The sequence below is a fragment of the Crocodylus siamensis genome, chromosome 9 (assembly GCF_052110815.1).
Source record: "Crocodylus siamensis isolate JL-2025a chromosome 9, ASM5211081v1, whole genome shotgun sequence".
NCBI classification, from domain to species: Eukaryota; Metazoa; Chordata; order Crocodylia; family Crocodylidae; genus Crocodylus; species Crocodylus siamensis.
The window spans coordinates 55,912,713-55,931,350 of NC_143403.1; the positions used below are offsets into that span (position 1 = coordinate 55,912,713).

Here is an 18,638-nt window from a genome sequence, read left to right on the forward strand (position 1 = left end):
GTCCACCATGACACCTGCGTCTAAGGATTTTGTGACCTTGTCGTAGGAGGCCACCAGGTTGGTCTGACAGGACCTGCCCTTAATGAACCCATGTTGGTTGCCCCTAAGCATAATCTCCGCTGCTGGTCCCTCGCAGATGTGCTCCTGGATAATTTTCTCAAAGAGCTTCCCCAGGACTGAGGTAAGACTAATGGACCTATAGTTTCCCGGGTCCTCCTTCCTCCGTTTTTGAAATGAGGACCACAGTGGCCTTTTTCCAGTCTGCTGGCACCTGGCCAGAGCACCGTGAGTGCTTGTAAAGCCATGCCATGGGTGACACAATGACCTCTGCCAATTCCCTCAGCACTCTGGGGTGGAGATTATCTGGACCTGCTGATTTGAACACGTCCAGCCCCCCCAGAAGTTCTCTAAGTAGGTCCTATCTGACCCTAGGCCTGGCTGTGCCTCTCCTGAGTCCCTCCGGCATCCTGGTGGGGGGATGTCCCAGTCCCTGCTCAGATAAATGGAGGCAAAGAATTTGTTAAAGAGGTCAGCTTTATTGTCTGGTGCAACCACCAGATTGCCAAGCGTGTCCTGCAGGGGCCTCACGTTACCTGGTGCTTTCTTTTTACTCCCTATGCATTTAAAAAAGGACTTCTTGTTATCTTTGATGCTGGTTGCTGGTCCTAGTTCTGTCTCTGCCTTAGGCTTCCTAACAGCCCCCCTACAGTCTTGAGCAGTGGAGGTATAATCCTCCTTGGTGATGGCCCCTCCCTTCCATTGGGTGAATGCCTCCTTTTTAGCTTTCAGATGTTCCTGAATGCCTTTGGTGAGCCATGGGGGCTTTTGAGCACTCTTGCCCCCTTTGACTTGCATTGGGACTATCACCCTTTGGGCTTGGAGGATTGTCTCCTTAAGGAACAACTACTTGTCTTGGACTCCCAACTCCCCTACCCTCTGGGACCTCAGTGCCTCCCCGACTAATCTCCTTAACTCATTGAAATTGGCCCTTCTGAAGTCAAGGGCTGTTGCCTTTGGTGAATAGTGGATGGTGAATTCCAGTAGCCAATGATCACTATCTCCCAGGTGGTCAAAAACCCACAGTCCCCTCACCAGGTCATTGGCTGTGGCCAGGACCAGGTCCAGCAAGGCATTTTCCCTGGGGGGACTATGCACCTCCTGGGTTAGGTGGAGGAACCTAAGTGAGTGGTCAGATCTGGCTGACCGCTCCTCCCAGCAGATGTCTGGGTTGTTTAGGTCACCCATGATGACCACATCCCTTGACTTAACTTTCTCCACAAGCTGACCTGAGAATTCCCGGTCCAGCTCTTCCCCCTGTTTGGGAGGTCGATAGTAGACACCCACCATTAAGTCCCTTTCCTCCCAACCCCCTTGTATTCTAACCCAGAGCACTTCAGTCTGCCCCTCCTCTGACCCCATCCTGTTTGTTGAGGACATGTATTGCTCTTTGATGTAGAGCGCTACACTCCCAACTTTCCTCCCTGTTCTATCCTACCTGAACAGTCTGTAGCCCTTGATGTTTACCACCCAATCATGGGTTGAATCCCACCAGGTTTCAGTGAGCTCCACTATGTCCGGGTTTGTATTAACTAGCAGGAGGGCAAGTTCCTCCTGCTTGTTCCCCATACTACGAGCATTAGTGTAGAGGCATTTGAGGCCTCCTATGGGTGTGTGCACCTCCCCTCTGATTCCAGGACTATCTGGACCCGTCACTTACCTAGATACTTCTTGTGCTCGTCACCTATCTTGGCTGGGAGGTGTCTTTGTGTCCCCCTGTGGCCCCATCCCCTGGCGAAGCAATTTCAAAATGCAATTCCTTAACTTTTGTGGAAACTGTGAAAAATGGCAGTTCTGGTGAGCACTGTGAAAAACAGCAGTTTCCAAAATTTTGCACAGAATCACTGGAAAAAGCAAGCTTAGAAAAAATAAAATGCTGGCTTCCCAGTGGGAGCCAACAGCTGTTGTGGCCCAGCCTTGCAGCCCACTAGGGGGTGGGAAGGGGGAAGCTGCCAACAAAAAGGGGAGCAGCTAAGATGGCTGCTGCCCCCTCTTCCCTTTGCTGCTGATTGGCCAGGAGGGCTGCCCTTCATGCAGCCCCACCCCCTCTGTCAATCAGTGAGAAGGGGTGGGGCTGCATGAAGGGCAACTCAGCCAACCAGTGGCAAGGGGTGGTGTTGCTGGATTCCTTGGCCAATCAGCAGGGGGGAGATGTGCCACAAAAAGACTGCAAAAATGGTGCCAGGCACCATGAGTGGCCCACAATTTTTGCTTCGCTTCAGTGCTATTTAAGTAGATCCTGATTTATGACTTCCGTATCTTAAATCACTGATGTTGCACTTAAAAACAGGTTGCACCTGTCGGGCCTCGATCATTCGGTCCCACGCCGCTCGGCTCTGGATATGTAGGGCGGTTCTTCGCTCCGTCCCTACGGTCTCAGGGTGCTGGTGTCTCTCCCCGGGCGGTCTTATGCCCCAATCCTGCCTGCCACGACTTTGAGTCTTTCAGTGGAGGGGTCTGGCCACCGGGGTACGTCTATCCAAGGCCTGAGGGCGGTGGTCTTCCGCGAGGCTGCAACCTGCCCTGTACCTCGCCCTGAACCCAGCCATGATGGAGTGCCGATGTTCTTTGTGGCTTACCCTCCCTATACAGGATCCTATCTTGGGTCTTGCTTGGGTCCCAGGATACCCGTTAGGGGCCTATGTGCCCATCTATGTCCCCTATCTAACAGGAGCTTCCGTAATGCTGGGAGCTCTTGGCTTTCTGATACCCTACATCCTGCTCTCTCCCAAAAGTGGAAACAAAATGGAGAAACAAATGAAACCAACAACGAAAGTTATCTGCAACTATCATGATCCTCTGATTATTACCCTCGGGCAGCTTAGTACTAGCGTGCCCTAAATCGTACGGTCCCACCACCAGCTATTCCCTCTGTGCCACCTTTTCCCCTTTTCCTTTTCTCTTAGTGTCAAATACATTAAACCGACCCTTGACGTCCCTCCTAGCATGGACTATTGATTTTTCTCTGAAGGGTCATCAATTCTATTCTTAGCAGCATCAACTGCTGTCGTGGCCGTTCACCTCCCTCTTGGGAAGATCCCTGAGACTGGGCTAATCCCTTTAAGGATCCCTCTTGACCCAGTGCCTTGCGTCTCTTGGATCCCTCTTTTCTCCAGGGTTTTCTCACCAGAGTACCTTACTTGCTCGCCAGGTCTCCGGAGCCTCTTCCCAGGGTCCTAATTCGACATGCAGCCTGGCCACCTCCTTTTCCCTTGATCTGGCAACAGCGTCCCTCTCTTGAGGATCTCCGGGGCAACCTCCTATCCTGTGGGAGGTATGCTTGCCTGTTCCCTCCTCCGAGAGGGGTCTTGGAGATACTTCCCCTGTGCTTCTCCTCAGCCTCCTCTTCCCCCTCCGCCTCACTAGCCACTCTTCTTATTTTGTCGTGCCGGGTCTCCTCCCTTCTCTCACCAGCTGGCAGAACTTTTAAAAAGACGCGGCCAACAAACTGTGCGGGTCCCACCGCCACTTCTGGTCCTGCCGTGGTTCCTGCTGCAGGTGAGGAGTTTTTGTTTGTTCTCCCCTTTTCTGTGTTTCCCTTGGGGTGTGCCGGCTCCCGGGGGTCCTCCTTGACCCTTCGGGGTCCATTTCTTGCCTTTTCCACAGGACACAGGTTTTTAAACCTACTGCTCTAAGAATTGACACAACACTTGGTTGATGAATAGCAGAAAGGCTTGCTTTAGTAACTAAAAGTTATTAAGTTAATAAACTAAATGACAGAAAAAGACTTCTTCCCAATATAAAATGAGCTATTAGTCCTTGTATTTTCTCAGCTGCCAAGACATTTTTATCCAGTGCAGGCAGGAAGCAGTTCTCGTACAGCCTCGCAGCATGGATTCTTTGCTTATTGGCTGGGTGGCAGGATGGCTTTTTGGTCTTCCCTGGACTGCACACACCTTGCTGGCAGTTCTGTCTTCCTTTATACTGTTTAATTGTACAGCTTCAAAGCATTTTTCCTTGATAGTTGGCCGATTTAAAGTTTGAACAAAACAGGGAGGAAGAAGGTGACCATCATATTACAATTGTTAAATTGCCTGGATCCCGTTTTTGGATTTGTGTAGGTGTGAAGACACGTTTTTTGCAGCCACTGCAATTATAGGGCAATTACTGGTGATGGGTTTGAGTGGTTGAACAGGATGCTTAAAGGCATTGGTTACCGGACGTTCTTTGGGTATTTGTTTATCAGTGGGGCAAATTCACAATAGCTTGTACTGGTGATGGTCTATTTATGAAACTCCAGATGCATCAAATGATTGAGATGTTTGTAACATCTTAGACCGGGGTGGGCAATTATTTCAGGCAGAGAGCCCTTTACCAAATTTTGGCAAGCCATCAAGGGCTGCATGGATAACCCTGCCCCTTGACAGGTGTCCCACAGATACCCCACCCCCTGGCTGCCATCTTGACAGGTACCCTACTGCCTGGTCCTGCCCCCTAACCTCTAACCCCTGACCTTTGCCACCAGAAGTCCCTGTGGGGTGTGGGTTGGGTATGTTTTGTGAGGAGCTGTATGTGTGTGGGAGGAGGGTTGTGGCATGGGTGGAGGGGAAGGGTTTGCCCACAGCCTGCCTGCCTCCCCAGGTGTGGCAGGCAGAGCCCTTGCTGGCGCTTCTGCAAGCCTGGGTTCCGTGCTTCTGCTACTCCTGGCCCAGTCCCTGCGTTCCCGCTCACTGCCACTTGCCTCCAGTCGCCACTGCTGCCCTGCTCCGCTGTCTCTGCCTAATGGGTTGCAAGCCATTAGCAGAATTTGATTTTCTTGCAACAGTCTTGTTACCAAAACCCAGTTTTGCCCCTGCCATTGTCTTGCATTTTTGTGCAACAGACATTGTCCCATATTTCAGTTCTCATATCCAGCAGTCCCTTCCTTGATGCGCACAAAGCATTTATGTAGCATCACTAAAATATTTTGTGCATAAGTTAGTTATTAACACTTATTGTTACAAAAGTGATTAATTTTAGTGTCACTGGGACTATATTACGATATAGCTGTGGCTTAACTTTGATAGGCTATACCGTTTACCAAGGCACAAGATATAAAATTACAACTATTCATTAATGAAACATTGCAAAAACATTGATTAATAACAATACATTCCTTTTTAACATTTGCCCAGACATTTCCCAGTTCCCTCATTTCTAAACTGCCATATGCTTTGGTAGAGAAACCTTAGGTTGGACTGTTACTGAGACTGGAGGAACTGGTCTGGATGTGTATGAGGAAACCTGAGCTGCAGGACTTGCATCTTGATTGAAGGGAAGGGAGGAGGCTGTAAAAGAGAATTCTTGGCTAAATTGATTGGCAGTTCAGTATAAGACTCAAAACTGAAGGATTGCTTTGTAGAAGCTTGAGTTTACTATAGCTCCCTCTTCAGTCTTGTCTTCCAATCTGTTGCCTTTGTGCTTCCATTCCTCCTTCCCCTGCTACTCCCCATTCACTCTTGGTCCCTCAGTAGTCGTCGTCTTCACTTTTCCTTAATTACATTGTCAGGCTTGGCTGCAATGGAAAGACTTGTATTTACACAGCCAGAATGTCAAGTGGAAGGAGGTCTGGGCAATAAATCATCATCAGCACTGTGAGTTGAAGAGGTGCATGAAGGCCTGGCAGAGATACCTCCAGCTCCGAAGAGTTAAGAGGCATCAGGACAGTAAGTCAGAGTGGAGAGGTGGGACAGAATGACTTCCGTAACTGGCTAGTTCCTGGCTCCTGCTAGAAGTTTTCTGCATTAGAAAACATGGTTGTTTGTTTGGTGGTGTAGCTGAACTCCAGAGTCCAGGGCTCACTGGCTAGCAAGGACTGCATGCTGAGCCATTGAGAGAAGTACCCAATATTCCTTTTTTATCGGAAGGAGGATGGGTATGGTCTCGAAAAAGGGAATCATTATATTGTCCTTTTTCAGTATGGCTTGTCTCTGATGTTATCTGTGAGGAGGAGGTCTGAGGCCAAGTTCAGGGCTAATCTGGATCCATGCAAATAAGCAGAACAATGACTGCTAAAAGAAGGGGTTGTAAGGATTCTGCACCAAATGCTTCTCTGGTAGAGTGCTAAAGAAATTCACTGAGATGAATTTGGTTTTTTGAGTGAATACCTAAGACTTGGTGATAATCCAGCCTGGTTCTCTGGGAAGTGGTAAATATGAAACCTTACAGTGCAAATAAGCTGGTATGCACTGAAGTGTATGCTAAGCTGCAGATTTTAGGTCTGTGCTCTTAAGTGACGCAGGATTTGAGAGTGTTAGGGAGAGGGAAACCCTTGCTTGAAGTTGAAATGTTACCACACTGGGATTGCTTACTCACACCAAGAGGAGGAATGTAGCCCACAAGTAACTTAGTCACCAAAGCTGTTATGAATTCCTCTGATTCCTGCTGATAGCAGAGTTGCTGTCACTTCAGGTAATGATACATAAACTGTGTGCTCTAATCCTGATGTACACGAGGCTAGAGCCGGGATAGTTATTCACTTGTAATGTTTGTCTGTTCTAGAGCTGGCCCAGAAACACCACCAGGGCCATCTGCTCCAGCAATGTTTCGCAAGCTGGCAGCTGGCCTGGGAGCACAGGAGAAGCATGAGAGTCCATCAGGAGTACATTGATGAGCTAGCAGTAAGGAGTACCTTACAGAGGGTCTTCACACACTGGAAGCATTGTATCCTTTTTGTGGGTCACCATTAAAGAAACCAGGCTCAGGGTATTTCTACAGGGAAAGGAGCAAGTGAAAGTAATGCAAGAAACAGCATTTGCTTCAGGAAGTGGTAGGTACAAGAAACACTCCCTGACTAAATGTAGGTAAGTCTGTGAGGAACAAACTCAGAAAGGAAACAAGACTTGTTGCAATGAAATATGCTAGTGTGTTTGAAGCTAAGAACCTGTGAAGGCTAAAATATGGATGGAGAGAATTGCTCTGTAACATCACACACTTCTGCTGTAGTGTTAAATTAGTGATTATTTTTAAAAGACCCTCCCCCATCCTCACGCTGCATTCAAAATATGATGATCCCAGTGTGGAGAACCCAAATGCTAAGGCAGTTTGCAGGAGCAGGTCTCTGCTGGTTTCTGAGGATTAATGGCACGTGTTGTGGGAGCCTATCAGGTTGAGGAGTTTGTGCAAGACATTTTTTTTTTTTAACTCGACAGATATGGTACTGTGCAGGGAAGAAAACTGGCAGCATGAGCTGGCCAAGAAGCATCACAAGCACCATCTGTTGGTAAGAACTTTATGATATCTCAGGAGCCTGGACTCCTTGGATGTATTTAAGAAGGTTGTGTTTAGCAGCACATGGGATCACATAAATGTTGACTGCATTGGGTTACAGAATTTTCCTCAATGACGTGTTCAGTCACGCAAACTTCAACTGTTATGGAATCTGCCAGACCAGCTGTTTGGCAGCCGTTGTGTGCAGGGACGGTACAGGGGCTCCTCCTCCTATCCAGATGTGGAAGCTCTGCTTCCCTCTGAGAAATTCATTGTTTTAATCAAGAGGGTTGAGAAGTAGCAAATCAGTCCTGACCTCTTGAGCCCTTCATGCACTCCCTGGCCCCTTTCGTATGGAATAGCGTTTTCTATTTTTTTTATTGTTGGTGATTTTTTTTTTTCCACCTTTGCTGTGTGTGAATGAGTTACTGCCTCAAATGCCTGTGTTCCCTCTTACACTGCTGTGTTGCAGGATTCATGTCTGCACTCCCCTCTGTAATAATCTCAGCATACACCAGCTTCAGAGTCCCTGAATTTTGTCTCATGCCTTTGGGGAAAATTGGGATTTCGCATCTTATCCTTACCTCCCTCCCAGCAGACATATTCTTTGACTTTTTTTGAGTTACAGATCATTATGCTCGTTGAAAGTTAGGTTTTTCTGTAACATAGGCAAGCTGCTGTCATCAAAAAAACACGTCCCTAAAGTCGGTGGAATTGTATTTTGAAAATGGCAGTGATAGTGTAAGAGGGCATATAAACTTTTCAAGGCAGAATGTTGTTTTAGCACAATAATATTCCCAACATCAGAGCATTCTGGGATTTTAGTCCTGAGAGAGCATGGGAATTAAAAAGATAGAATATTGGGAAAGGGGCATGTGGAATCTCTTTTCCTAGGTGAGAAGGAACTTCAAATGGAAGAGTCTGTGGGTTCCTCTGTGGGTTCCTCTTGTTCATGGATAGGAGCAAATTGTCAACCTCCAGTTAGAGAAGATGGGCAAGGTACAGGCTTTGTTGGTTTCCACAACCGAGGGGTAGGACCAGTGGTTGTTGGGAGGGCTGGCAGGGAAAGGTCAAAAAGAAAGCCTGAAGGGAGGAGAATTTTAATTTAGCTTGAGAACTAAAGTGTCTAATGAAATAGGGGAAGCTGAGGGATGCATGTATGTCTATGACAAGGCAGGCAGAAGGTAGGGCAGGGTGGCACCTTAGAGAGTAACTCTTTCAGAGAGGCATATGCATCTGACTAAGTAGGCAGTCGGCTACAAAAGCTCATGCCTCTCTGAATGAAGTAGTCACTAAGATGCTACCTGCCCTGTCTTCTGCCTGACTTCAGACTAACACAGCTAATTACATGTCTGACAAGGCAGTAAGACAAGAGCCTAATTTTGTTTTTAATTCTGTGCCAGTACTGTGTGTAAGGCTCAGCTGCTCCTTGGCAAATCAGCCCCTGCATGTTTAATAATTCACGGTGTACAATTGTTGAGTGCTGTTCTGCTGTTTTGTTTTCACAGCAATTTGGATTTGATGCCCTCCAGAAAAATGTTGTGAATGCTCGTTTCCAACAAATGAGAAAAAATTTGGCTCATCGGCAATATCAAGTCATGGTGGGTTGTGAGGGTACATGTGCTATGCTGATTCTGTGAGACATTTTCCCCAAAACCTTCTCATAATACCACTTACCTGGCAGGGAAAATACCATGACCACTAAGGTGGTTTTCCTAGTTGCAGGGAAAAGGCACTTTCTTGGCTGGGGCTAGTACCTTGGCTGAGGTAATGCATAGATAGCTTCCCACTTTCACTTCCAGTGGGACTATCTGGGCTATACACCAACTTTATGGAAATGCGAGACTTTTCCTCATCTTGCTCCTGTGGCCATATGGCTGAGGGCAAATGAAACTCAGGGGCATCTGTGCCCCAAGCCTCCGGGCTTGGGCCTGCAAGTAGGATGCCTGCCAAGGGATTTGGAAGCATCTGAAGCCCCAGGCAGGGGTGGAGGACGTTTGCTAGTAGTATGGTTCTTGAATGACTCAGAGATTTGGAATTGATTTGGCTGATTTGGGGCATGAAAAATTTTCCTTAACAAACAAACAAACAAAAAAAAACCCCCTTTTCATAATAGCATCTACAAAATATTCTTCAGTCATTTGCATTGTTCCCTTGGTACAAACAGTTAAGAGTATATTTTATGTATGTCTAGGATCGGTGACAAATATATTGGCCTGGTTCTTTGTTTTTTATGGAGTCCCATCACAAACCTTTGCAACCTGGAAGAATTACAGTACATCTCTGTAATCCTGTGACAAGAACAAACTCATGTAAAGCATGCCTATAGCAGTACCTATATATACCAACTCTTCTATAGCAAGGCTTTGGGTATTCATTTTGCATGTTCAGAGTAACATGAAGAAACCAGAAATGGACTGAGTTCATGTGCTTGCTTTTGTTTTTTAAGCATTGCTTTGGAAACTCCTTGCAGAATGCTAGGGTTTTTTTGTTTGTTTTGTATTTTGCTTTTTTTTTAAGGACATTTTATATACTCTATTCTACCACCTGCTTAATATGTGAGCATTTCTGTCTTTGCTCTTTTGCTCCAGCTGCTGCAGAGCTTCTGGAATTGCTGGAAATCTCGGCTAGAACAGGAAGAGGAAAAGCAGCTATGGTCTCTGACCCTTGCAGCTCACAGGCACTACCGGTCTGTAGGAATAGTTGCATCTCCATGTACCTAAGGAGCTGGAACTCCACCAACTCTTGATTTCTGGTTTTAGATCTAGTAATGCTTCCATGATTGGGATCCTTCCACTAGACACAGTATGCCTTTTTATAAAGAGCCTGGGAGTGAGTGCACATATCTCAAGAAATTTGTATTTGCCCCCGTCTATCGTAGCTGAGCTTGCTGAGCCCCTGAACTCAACTTGGTGACACTTCTCCATCCATATGATGGTGGCTTTTGAAAGCCATGTGCAACTATTTTCAAAATTTAAGGGATTTTTTTTTTTGGCTTTGGTGATCAAAACCATTTTTGTTGTTTTGTTTTTCACCTTCCCTCTCTCTTTGTAGAGGAGGGGAAGGGCAATGGAAAACTCAACGCAGAGGGAGGGAAATGGGGAGACAGAGTCCATGATGGTTTGTTTAGCATAGTCCTACGTTCTAGGTCTGTAGCTGTCTATAGATCAAGCAATTAATCATGCCTTCCAGCATGACAATGCACCATCTCATCTCTTTCCACCCTCCCAGTAGTTTGATATGCAGACTCCCTGAATGATATAATAAGAAAAAAATGTGGTGGAGGAGGATTGGAAAAATGTGGATACATAGCATGGGTTGGGCATACAGACCCAAGGGGGGTATAGACCTGAGAAAGAGGGTGCACACAGCTGCTTTGGTGGCGAGAACATGGGAATGGGGGTGACAGAGCCCTGATTTTTGGGAAGAAAGTGGGAGACACTCTGTTGGATGAAGCTGTGAAGAAGAGGCATGGAGCCCCTGTTGTGAAAGGGAAGGAAGGGATAGAGGCTTAGTAGGGAATGGGGTTGTACAGAGCTTTTGGCATGGGGATGTGAAGGAGGAATGGAGACATGCACACAGTCCCTGGCATGGAGGAAAGGATGAAGGAGAGCATAGTCTCAGACATTAGGGGAGGTGGGGGAGGTGGAGTTGCAGGGAGTACATACAATAGAGGGGACTGGAATGTGGCACACAGGGTTAGCGGGAATGATTAGAAGGATACAGGTATCCTGTAGTGCGTCCAATGATCTTGGCCTAAAAAAGCTGTGAAACATGCAATCCTTTGCTAGATTAACATGCAGCACCCACCTTTGTTGCCTCACTTTTGGTGGGGCAAGAGGAGACGGCATATGGCATGCCTGTAGAGCCTTCTGAATTAAGTAACACAGTTGTGTCCTCATTGAGAGCAGCTGGCTGTTCAGGATGCTGAGTTAGGTGGGGCTGTCCTTGGTCCTGAGCTGTTACCTGAAGTAAAGGATGGATGTTTGCCAGAGGGCTGACTTTATTATGTTTTATTTCAGAATAATTTTGCTACGCAAATCTCTCAGACTATGGCTAGAGAATGCCAGGTGGAGAAGACACAGGCAGGTATGTGATACCTAGCATGCTTAAGTAGTTCTCACTGTCCATGGACTCCATAGCTGCAGTTATTTTGCAGCGTGTTTGCTGGTGATGCTGAGTTGTGCCTGGAATTCACATACTTCGAAGCCTTTCTCTAATGCAGAAAATATTCCAGTAATTGCTTCCAGGTATGATTGATTCTGATTTTGCTTGATAGCATTTAAATGGAGAATTTGTTCCAACGGTTGCTTCAGATTCTCTGTTCAAGTTTTATTGTAGAGCTTAGAAGGGAAGTTGCTGTCCCCTGCATTGATGATAAAACAGCACAGATTGGTTAGTCCATTTCTCTGGAGGAAAGAAGAAAATGAATATGAAATCAGCTGTATCTGCCCAAATTCATCAGTTTTAGGAAACAGAAACAAAGCTAGGCTTTGAGGGGGAAGAGTGGGTTTAGAACTTCTTACATTCTAATTAGAAGAGATTATTCACTGCTGTCTTCTCTCCCTCACTGAATGACTGGCCATTAAATACTGGCTCTTTCCTTTTTTCATTTCTTCTCCTTGGATTCAAATGTGTAATCTGACATCTGTTTCTAGAACCCGGATGTATGTGATTGAATTAAATGAGCCCCCAAGAAATTCAGACCTTTCTAAACATTTGGATTAGATTAGAGGTTCTCAACCTGTTTTAGATTCTAGGTACCCCTCCATAGCATAGTTCTTCAGAATTTAACAGCACTTCATTAAAAATATAACTTATTTATTACAGGGCTCACCTTTTTGCATAGGGGCCAGGCAGGGAAGAGCAATCATTTGCCTCCTTGCACTCTGATACACCCTTAAAATGATCTCATGGCACTCTAATTGGTAGTTGCTGCATTAGATAAATAATGATGCCACATGTACCAGGCAGTGAGCTAAAGCTGTGTTCTGTATTGGAGGTAGTTGCTGCCTCCCTCTTGGAAAGAAGAGTTGCATAAAGATCAGAAACAAACCCTCAGAATTCAAAACCCATAACTCTTATACGTAACCTAAGGCTGTCTGTTTTGGGTTGCTTTATTGTACAAGTCCCTCAGATGGGAAAGACTTAAAAGGCTCAGAAATGAAATGAAGCTTGTTGCTTACTTTTAGATCCAGCGTGCTAAAGCTGATAACCACTATGGGAAGATGATCTTGCCTGTCACCTTGCAGGTTTGGAAACAATTTAAGAATCATCAACAAAAGTGGAGAGAGATGAAGGAAACAGCATTGTGCTTTCACAGGTACATTGGATTGTTCTTATGGATTTTTTCTAAATAGGCGTTGCACACTGGCTTGTTTTGTATGGGGCTGTGGCAGCTTTGGTCAGATGTAAGGAAGAAACTCTGTCTAGTGAAAAAAAGATTGCTTCCTGGGAATTATTCTTTAAGGGTCACTTGTGTATATTTCCACTTGTCAAGACAGGCAAACTGTTTGCAACATCAGGGGGCACCATAACCCACAAGTCAGAATGCCCAAAGACCAGCAAATGAATAATGTTAGAATTGGAAAGTGTGTTGCTGCTAGAAAGATTCGGGATGAGACTGAGTCTATAAACTCAGCACGAGACTGCCTGAGAAACCCTACAGGCTTCAGTTTGTCTCTGATGCAAACTTGAATCTTTTCTTCATCAAAATGTGAACCAAAATAACCATGTTGGTTGTGGTTCACAACTTCATCTGTCTGCACTTCATGCGTGGGCCTTCTGCATTCATTTTGAGATGCCTTTAGCTAGGTACAGATGTTCAGTTTCTACTGGGAGAATTGCTAGGAAACCTTTTTTTTCCCCCCCTTCTTGAGTCAGAAGGAAAATTATTTTTCTTCCCCATTGGAAAGAAATTGGGGCTCTGGGCCCAGTAGGCTTTTCAAGTTTACAAAATAGAAATGGTGATGTACTGTTTTTTTCCTTAGGCTAATGATTTTTTACTATCAAAAACCACACTTTAACAGGTTAAAAACAAGCCACAGACCACCTCTGGAGTGTCTCTGAAGTTAGTTTGCATTGTAGGAGACTGGCAGATGAATTTGGAGGGAAGAGTTGAGTAATGAGGGCAGCTGCATCTCTGAAAGCAGTTAAAGGAATGGTATCTGCTGATGCGGGAATGCAGCTGTGAACATTGTCTCAGATTTGTTGGAATTTCTTGGATGGAGGGTGTGCTTGATGCTGACACCCCCCCCCCTTTTTTTTTAATTCAAGAGGCTGAAACTTGAGGTGAGGAAGGAGAAAATTGGCTCTAGCATGAATCTGCTAATGTGATGCTTGTGCCAGAAAAGGGATTTGGCAGATGAGAAGAATGTACAGATATAGCAACCATTCAGCACTTGTCTCTTGACCTTGTTGAGTTTCTTTTAGATTAATGTTATCAGATGTTTTGGGTGCAGTCCTCTTTTTACAAAGAAAGTACACAAAGTCCAGAACTCAATAGGAACAAACATGCTTTTTGGCTTCCACCCAGGGCTACACTCACTGATATATGTATGTCTTGTTTCTATATTTGATCTTAGTCTTGCTGTATAAAGGTTGACCAATCAAAGGTCCATCCACTGCATTTACTGCCTGTTCCACGGGATTTGTGTCCCTTTCTCAAGTTAATTCTTGCTTAGACTTCCCACAAAGTTCAATTTCTGTTGGCATGATGTCCTCTTATATCAGCTTTTCTGGCCCCCCCTTATGCATGCACACGCACGCTCTTTCATCCTCCATTTTTGGCCTAAGTGAAAAAGGACATGAATGCCCATGAGCTCCAAGGTTTCTGATTGCCCAGGGATCAGACATGCATGCTGGTAGCTAGCAACACCCTTCAGCACAGCTCTTCTAACTTCCATGGCTTTTCAACCTATTAACTGGTATTCATGTCCCTGAAAATCTTCCCTAGCAGCCCTTCTTCTCACAAACTGCACTAGCACCCAAGTCCTCTCCTGGGCCGCTATGCTAGGGAACTGCTGGGACTTGCTGGCAAGTTAGTAGTAGACCTATCTTAAGGTATATCAGAAATAGTCTCTCTCGTGCTTGGAACACTTCCTGTTGGGCTGTAGCCTAAGCTTCTAGGCTGATAGACTTTCACTACACTTTTACAAGGGGTGGGTGTGTGTAAGTTTATATATAGTAAATAGTAACAACATCTCTCCTGACCCAGAATGTTAGTTTGTCATTTGTCACACTATACATGCTCAGTGATGTGAATGGAAATTGTAATGGTCTTCTGAATAATCTGTCTGGAAGCAAGAAGCATCTGTCAAGAGACATGTGAACATTTATTTATCATCTAATGGCATGGGAGGAATTTCAAAGTAGCTGTCCATCTGGTTGCATAACATACTTGGGGCGGGGGAAAGTTTGTAGAATAGTGGGGCTACATAACTGACTTACTGAGGACCCTTGCCTTGAAATATCAGGTCAGATAACTGCATAATAAATAAACTGACCTAACCATGGTTCAAATCCCATTGGAGTCCATAGTCATCCTTCTAGCTGGCTGAAAGATTTGCTTGTTCTACTGATGCTATTCCTTCTTGCTTGCAGGGAGGTCTGGACTAGACGGACATTTGACACGTGGTGGCTAAGAACACATCAGCAGCAAGAGAATCGAACAGCAGAGAGAAGGGTGAATACAGTGCTTTCCCTTCTTTAACCCAAGGGGATGGATGGGCTAGTTCCCTAATCAGCTGGTGTGAATGCAGGCTACACAAGATGATCTTGCACTGATTGTTGTTGTCCCTTAAGTGGAGATGAGCCACACAGGACTGTTTTCCTGTGCCTGTTTCCTCTGACTGAGGAAGCTTGCCCTGCTGGTTATAACTGGTTTGTGTCATGAAGTTACCAGCTTTTTCCTCTCAATTGCAGGCTGTTCTTCACTTTGAGTGGCAGCTGTTGGTTCGTTTCTGGTGTTCCTGGCGCAGGAGAACAGAAACATGCTTAGAGGAGCAAGAGGGCCTGGCTCAGGCTCATGATCATTACTACCATCTGCTCCTGCTAAAGACTTTTAATCTCTGGAAGAAGAATGTTCAGGCTATCAGAATAGAGTAAGTGGCAGCCCAGAAGGGGTAGTGATCCCAGTCCATTTCTACAGCTGGGCCCTTTTTATGAAGCAGTATCTGATTCACAGCTTGCCACCCTTTTGTGTGCTTTAGAAACTGCTTGCATGTCTTTGTTTCCTGAATATGCAGAAGTGTTTTTCTGGCATGATGGCAAATATGGGTTTGGGTTTCATGTTCAATGGGTCTGGATCGAAGTTGCACAATAAGAAAACTCTTTTCTTCAGGAGAATCAAGGAGGTGAAAGCCTTAAGATTCCATTATTCAAAGAGTCTGCGGTGGTCTTGGAGCAAGTGGAGAGAGGTGAGAATCTTGGCAGAAGGAGAAAGGGTTGAATCCTCTACCATCTCTGAGTTGCTTGTAATCATTATTTGGCTGCTTAAAAATATTTACAATAACAAAAGCATTGTGTATTCTTCAGTAAAGCTGGTTAATCTTGCTCCTACCTAACCAAAGTCTGTCCTTTCCTAAGAAGGGTAAGTCAGTGCAATGTGGGAGGACTAGAAATTGCCTTTGGAGGACTGAGGAAGATTTCAGTTTGTTCTGCACTGGCTCTCCTGCCCAGGGTAAAGTGTGTAGGGAGAGGACAGGACTGTAGCTAAGTTTGGGTTGCCTTAGAATAGATAGTGGTTACAGAGGTCTCTGCATCTCTGTGGAGACCTTTCTCACCATTACACCATCTTCTCCAGCATCACTGAAGTGAAGGGCTGTAATCTTTGAGGCAGTGCCTGATTAATTTTTTTTTTTTTCCTTCTCAGGAACATTTCTTCTAAATCCCCCTTTTGGGCAGAAGGCAGTTTAACAGTGCAAGTCATGCAGTGGTTGGTGTATGCTGGAACCTTCAGACATCCTTCTGTTTTTTTCAAACTTCCCCTATTTGCTTTTTTAGACTATCTAATGCCAGTGCAGACAGTTCATAGGAACCTGTGCTACACCCATTTATGGGGGTGCAGAGCTTTTGCCTCTGTCCTGCTAGGGTAGTATGGTCTGTCAGCAGGCAAGTAGAAGCCCAGGCAATATGCTGTGGATAAGATGCTGTTGGCTACATTAGCTTGGCACAATGTTGTGGGGTTTTTTGAGCACTCGGAGAAGAGGAAGTTAATAGCAGGGTCCATTGTTGGTTGGGATTACTTGTTTTTGAGTTACATTACTCCCTTGAGATTTGGAATGCTTATCTTCTTGCTCTCTCTCTCTGCCCCGGCCCTGATCTCTTTCTCCCTGTGCCCTCTTTGCTTGTAGTATATGGAGCGTAAGGGTGAGAAATGGAGGAAGCTGATGCGAGCAGACATGCATTATCAGCACTCACTGCTGCACAGGGTCTTGAGAGCCTGGAAGGTAGGAGACTTCTTTCATTACAGGGTCTGCTATGTCTGAGCACACCTTCACTCTCAAGGTCAGAGCTGCCTAAGTGGTTGACTAGGGGCTGGCCTGCCAAGGGGAGGATGAGGCAAAGTTCTGCTACACGGAGTGGAGAGTTTGCACTCAGCTTTATTGATGGCTGTGGCGTGAAAGGGCCCAAGTTGTCTCCTTACTTGTAAGGCTGAGATAAGCAGTAAATTCCTAAGAGTCACTGGTGGGTCATGGCTGCTGTGAATCAGGAGGAGTGGTAGGCTTGGGTGGTCCCAGCTCCTCCATCTGCTTCTGCACCTTACAGCTGCTGAGGGCTCCCCAAAGGATTTCTTTCCTTTGTGTTGCTAACTGCTTGGTGAGGTCTCATCTTACTGATTTTTTTTTTTACAGAGTTACCAGTGTAATGTACAGCACATTCTACACCAGATTGCTGAAAAGGCGGAGGAACGGAACAGAGAGCTCTTGCGGTAAGGCTGCTTATCCCTGTGCAGTACTGGAGAAGGGTGACTTGCACATTCAAACAACACTGGGCTTCTCTGGCACCTTTACTAATTCTGAAATACTTGGTGCCAGTTCATCACTGCATCAGTGCTCTTCTGCATCTCAATAAAAGCAATAACAATAAGAATGGCAGAACTCCCTCTGGACTTGTCTGCCAGGCAGTAGGTTCCAGTCTCAAAGCTGTGTCAATTCTTTTTTGGAAGTGACTGCTGGGCCCATAGGTCTGATCAAATAGTCATCAGTCTCTGAAAGACACTAACCCAGTAACCTATGTCCTCCCTTGCTGTGGATCAGCTCTAGCTGCTGTGATCTTAAAGCCTGACTCTCAGACAAGGCTGATGTGTACAGTTGCCTGGGTTTCTATCTGATTGTTTTTATCTTAAAGTAAAAGCTATTTTGGAACAGAAAAGGTAGGTAACTGGGCAAATAAGGACTTGAATTGCTCTCCATTAACTGCACCAACTTAGTTTTTGTGCTACCTGATGGCTTTATTTTGTTGAACTCTTTCAGTACCAGGTTGCCTGATTCATTTGATATCTAGCAACAGATTCTGTTTAATTCATTAGAAATGAAGAGTGCTTTCTCTTCACTCTTCTTTCTAACATAGACCCAAAGGGACCCTGCTAGGGTGGATATGGTGAAAAAACATTTTTTGGTTTCCTTATAAGAGTGGAAAGGGTGCCATGGTCAAACTTGCTGATTTGTTTCTATTTACCACTTTGCAGGTGGGTGTTAAGTATCTGGAGAGGAAATACTATTGCCATTATGGGTGAAGCTAAGGCAGCTGTTCAAGCAGAACAGCACTACAGGAGAACAACTCTCGCAAAGGTGGGACCATGGAGGGGACTTAGGTCACTTTAGCCAGGAAGTGAAACAAGTCCAAGCAGGGATTAAGTCTAGATATAGTACGGTAGTATTAAGCACCAGGAAGTAGACAGCTTCCCATAAAAAGGATGCAGGGAGTTCAGGTTAGAACCTCCCATCTCAAGAGGGAGATGGGAGGTCCCTACAGGCTTTTGCTGAGGGGAGAGGAAGGGAGTAAGGAGAGTGGACAGTTTTCCCTACCCTCTTTCTAAGAAGCGGAAGTAGATATTTGTGTAGAAAAACATGGCAGATCTGCCAGAAGTGGGAAGATGTAGGCAGTCCTTGGACTTGCAACACAATTGATTCCTGAAAACGGTGTCTCAAGTCGAAACATGGTTACTCAGAACTGATTTTTCCCATAGGAAACAATGTTATAAATCTGGGATTCATTCCTAAACCAAGGCCCGATACCCTATTTTCACCAAAAATAACCCAGAATTTTGTACTCAATCAATTATAGCTAAGTAATATAGCTACATTAATGTATTTATATAGTAAATAGCAATCATTGATTTGGAAGGACTTATTTGAGGTGACTTTGCTGGAGTTTTTGAAGGGTTCTTG

At 45.4% G+C, this 18,638-nt stretch overlaps 1 protein-coding gene across 1 annotated transcript in view; it reads left to right on the forward strand.

Moving 5' to 3' along the window:
• Nucleotides 1–18,638, forward strand: part of SFI1 (SFI1 centrin binding protein) — a 44,261-nt gene that overhangs the window by 13,475 nt on the left and 12,148 nt on the right. The window contains exons 9-21 of the mRNA XM_090063481.1: nt 5,546–5,702; nt 6,538–6,699; nt 7,188–7,258; nt 8,754–8,846; nt 9,837–9,934; nt 11,268–11,334; nt 12,438–12,568; nt 14,848–14,929; nt 15,169–15,347; nt 15,587–15,662; nt 16,599–16,694; nt 17,100–17,176; nt 17,936–18,038. Coding sequence (XP_089919607.1) covers nt 5,546–5,702; nt 6,538–6,699; nt 7,188–7,258; nt 8,754–8,846; nt 9,837–9,934; nt 11,268–11,334; nt 12,438–12,568; nt 14,848–14,929; nt 15,169–15,347; nt 15,587–15,662; nt 16,599–16,694; nt 17,100–17,176; nt 17,936–18,038 — 1,392 coding nt within the window. The remainder of the gene's footprint in view (nt 1–5,545; nt 5,703–6,537; nt 6,700–7,187; nt 7,259–8,753; nt 8,847–9,836; nt 9,935–11,267; nt 11,335–12,437; nt 12,569–14,847; nt 14,930–15,168; nt 15,348–15,586; nt 15,663–16,598; nt 16,695–17,099; nt 17,177–17,935; nt 18,039–18,638) is intronic.